Raw genomic sequence first — 2,411 nt, 5'->3', positions numbered from 1 at the left:
ACTTCCTGGTTTCTTTGTGTCCGCAGGTCTTCTTACATGCAGGATCTTGTCAGAATCTTCTTGACCACTTTGGGACTTCTTGCCCTCTCCCTTACTTTGCTTTCCCTGTCCTTGGCACTTTTCATTTTCTAACATACTGGGTTTATTTTTACTTTCTGCTATTACACTGTAGAATAGTGGTGCAAACTGCAGAAAGGTTGTTTTGGAGGTTTCTTTGTCTAATCACTTAAAAGAGTACCTGACATCTAATGACTGTTCAGAAACTACTGTTGAGTGAGAGTGAATGAACGACAGCATTACCAGTGTGTCCCTTCCCAGTTCCCTTTGCTGCTCTCCTGCCACATGTGGCGCACATTCATACAGTGCACAAACATGCACATGTTTATGTGCACACATGTGTACATGCACACACATAGCAGTTGTACCATCTCCAGGCCTGCTCTGCAGAGAGAACTCTTAACTAGCCTGCATGTCAGTGTGTCTTTATGATGCATCTTCCTCCTAGCACTGTTTCCATATTATCTTCCCTCCACGTGTGCTTCCCCCAAACTCTCCCCAGTTGTGCATGAAAGAGGGGCCTGTGGGGCTGCTTCTGACACCTGTCTTCCCTTTCCTCCTTATGCTGGTCCAGCCGGGACCAAGCAACACCAGTGTGATGCAGAGCTGAGGAAGGAGATCTCCTCTGTGTGGGCTAATCTGCCCCAGAAGACCCTGGACTTACTGGTACCACCCCACAAGCGTAAGTGGAGCATGAAAGGTACCCTCTGCCCCCACCTGTTACCACAAGGCATGTGGGGGTGTCGCTGGGGAGGTGCATTGTCTCAGAGAGGTAGTCTTCCCTTTATCCTCTGTAGGCATGCTGGGCTGCGTGGGAACCATGGGTGGTGATTTGGGGTCCTTCTACTTTGAGAACATATTTCATAACATCCAAAGAAATGCAAGAGCACATCCTAGTAGGGACACAAAGAGGTGGTGCTTAACTTCAAAAAAATATTATTTTTGTTTTATATGTATGAGTGTATTGCCTGCATGTGTGTAAGTGCACCTGTGTCATGCAGTGCCCACGGAGGTCAGAAGAGGGTGTCATATCCCTGGAGCTGGAGTCACGGATGGTTGTTAGCTACCATGTGGGTCCTGGGAATTGAACCCGGGTCCTCTGTAAGAGCAGTCAGTGCTCTGAGCCTCTGAGCCATCTCTTCAGCTCTGAGGTGTTTAACTTTGAGGGGATGCATGTAGGGATGCATCAGCCTGACACAGGGAATATAAGACTAATTAGAGTTGCTCAGAGTGCAACATGTGTTGTGCCCAGAGGAGCCACGAGAGTAGCTCCTGCTGCTGATCCCTTATCCTGAGAGACACTCAACCTAAGGCATTTCCTGGAGTGCACATAGTGGGATGAGGGAGGGGCAATGCCTCCTCACCTCAAACCAACAATAACTTACGTGGTTTCTCTGTATTCTCTGTCCTCCAAACCTTTATCTCTGGGTCCTGTCTTTGTCTGTTCTCTTCAGCTGATGAGATGACAGTGGGGAAAGTCTATGCAGCTCTGATGATATTTGACTTCTACAAACAGAACAAAACCACCAGGATCCAGATTCACCAAGCTCCTGGAGGCCTGTCCCAGGTATAGTTGTAGGAGACCCACACCCTTCCTGGGCAAAGTGTAGTGGTTGAAGGAAGGAGCCCCACTTGGGCCTTCCACTCTCTATTACGTGGTTACCTGGTAGTATTGGGAAGCTTTGAGCTTGAGCACGAGTTTTCAGGGGTGAGAACAGCAGCCCTGGGCAGCATTGCTCTTTCTGTGGTAGACAGGAGGATGTGAAGTGTCTGAGGAGAACTTTTTGGAGTATGAAAGAAGCTATTTGTCAACACACAGGTAGGGGCCAAAGAGATCTGTGTTGATGGCCCAGGATTGCTGCTGGCCTTGTTTGTGACTGAGTGGCGGTATGTGTGCATCTTCCTGGTACTGTCACAATGATGTCTTCAGTGACCACCACAAGGATGTTCTATTTGGAAAGTGTGTTGATACACAGAGGTTTTGGTGGTGTTCATTTGGCCCTAGGTGGAAAATGTCTGGTGTCATTCTGTACCTCAGAGCAGATTTACTAGCCACTCCCGGGGTCTCCACAACCTGGAACTCCAGGTGGCAGTCACTGTAAACTAAGAATGAGACTAATCATTCTTTAATCTGTTCAAATCCAATTATATAGAGAAACTGAGGCTCTGAGAAGTCACTGTTTTCCTGAAGTCACTTATGGGGAAAACTGAGAGGAGATATTGTAAGGAGATTTTGTCCCTCAGCTTACCTTGGTGTTGTGGTTGCATGTTCCTGTTAGGGGAGCAAGGCAGAGCCAGGAAAGCAAAAGGTTCTTTCTGTGTTGTAGAACAGGGAGCTTTGTGTTTGAAACTGC

The 2,411-nt window shown here is 47.7% G+C and overlaps 1 protein-coding gene across 1 annotated transcript in view; it reads left to right on the top strand.

Annotated features, from left to right (window-relative positions):
* Positions 1-2,411, top strand: part of Cacna1b (calcium voltage-gated channel subunit alpha1 B) — a gene marked incomplete in the record, with an annotated part of 220,698 nt that overhangs the window by 208,755 nt on the left and 9,532 nt on the right. Inside the window, 2 exon segments of the mRNA XM_029562551.1 lie at positions 632-739; positions 1,512-1,624. Of these exon segments, the coding sequence (XP_029418411.1) occupies positions 632-739; positions 1,512-1,624 (221 nt within the window).

The sequence above is a fragment of the Nannospalax galili genome, unplaced genomic scaffold (genome assembly GCF_000622305.1).
Source record: "Nannospalax galili isolate Female #2095 unplaced genomic scaffold, S.galili_v1.0 scaffold35, whole genome shotgun sequence".
Taxonomy (NCBI): Eukaryota; Metazoa; Chordata; class Mammalia; order Rodentia; family Spalacidae; genus Nannospalax; species Nannospalax galili.
This window is presented reverse-complemented; position numbering and strand designations above follow the sequence as displayed.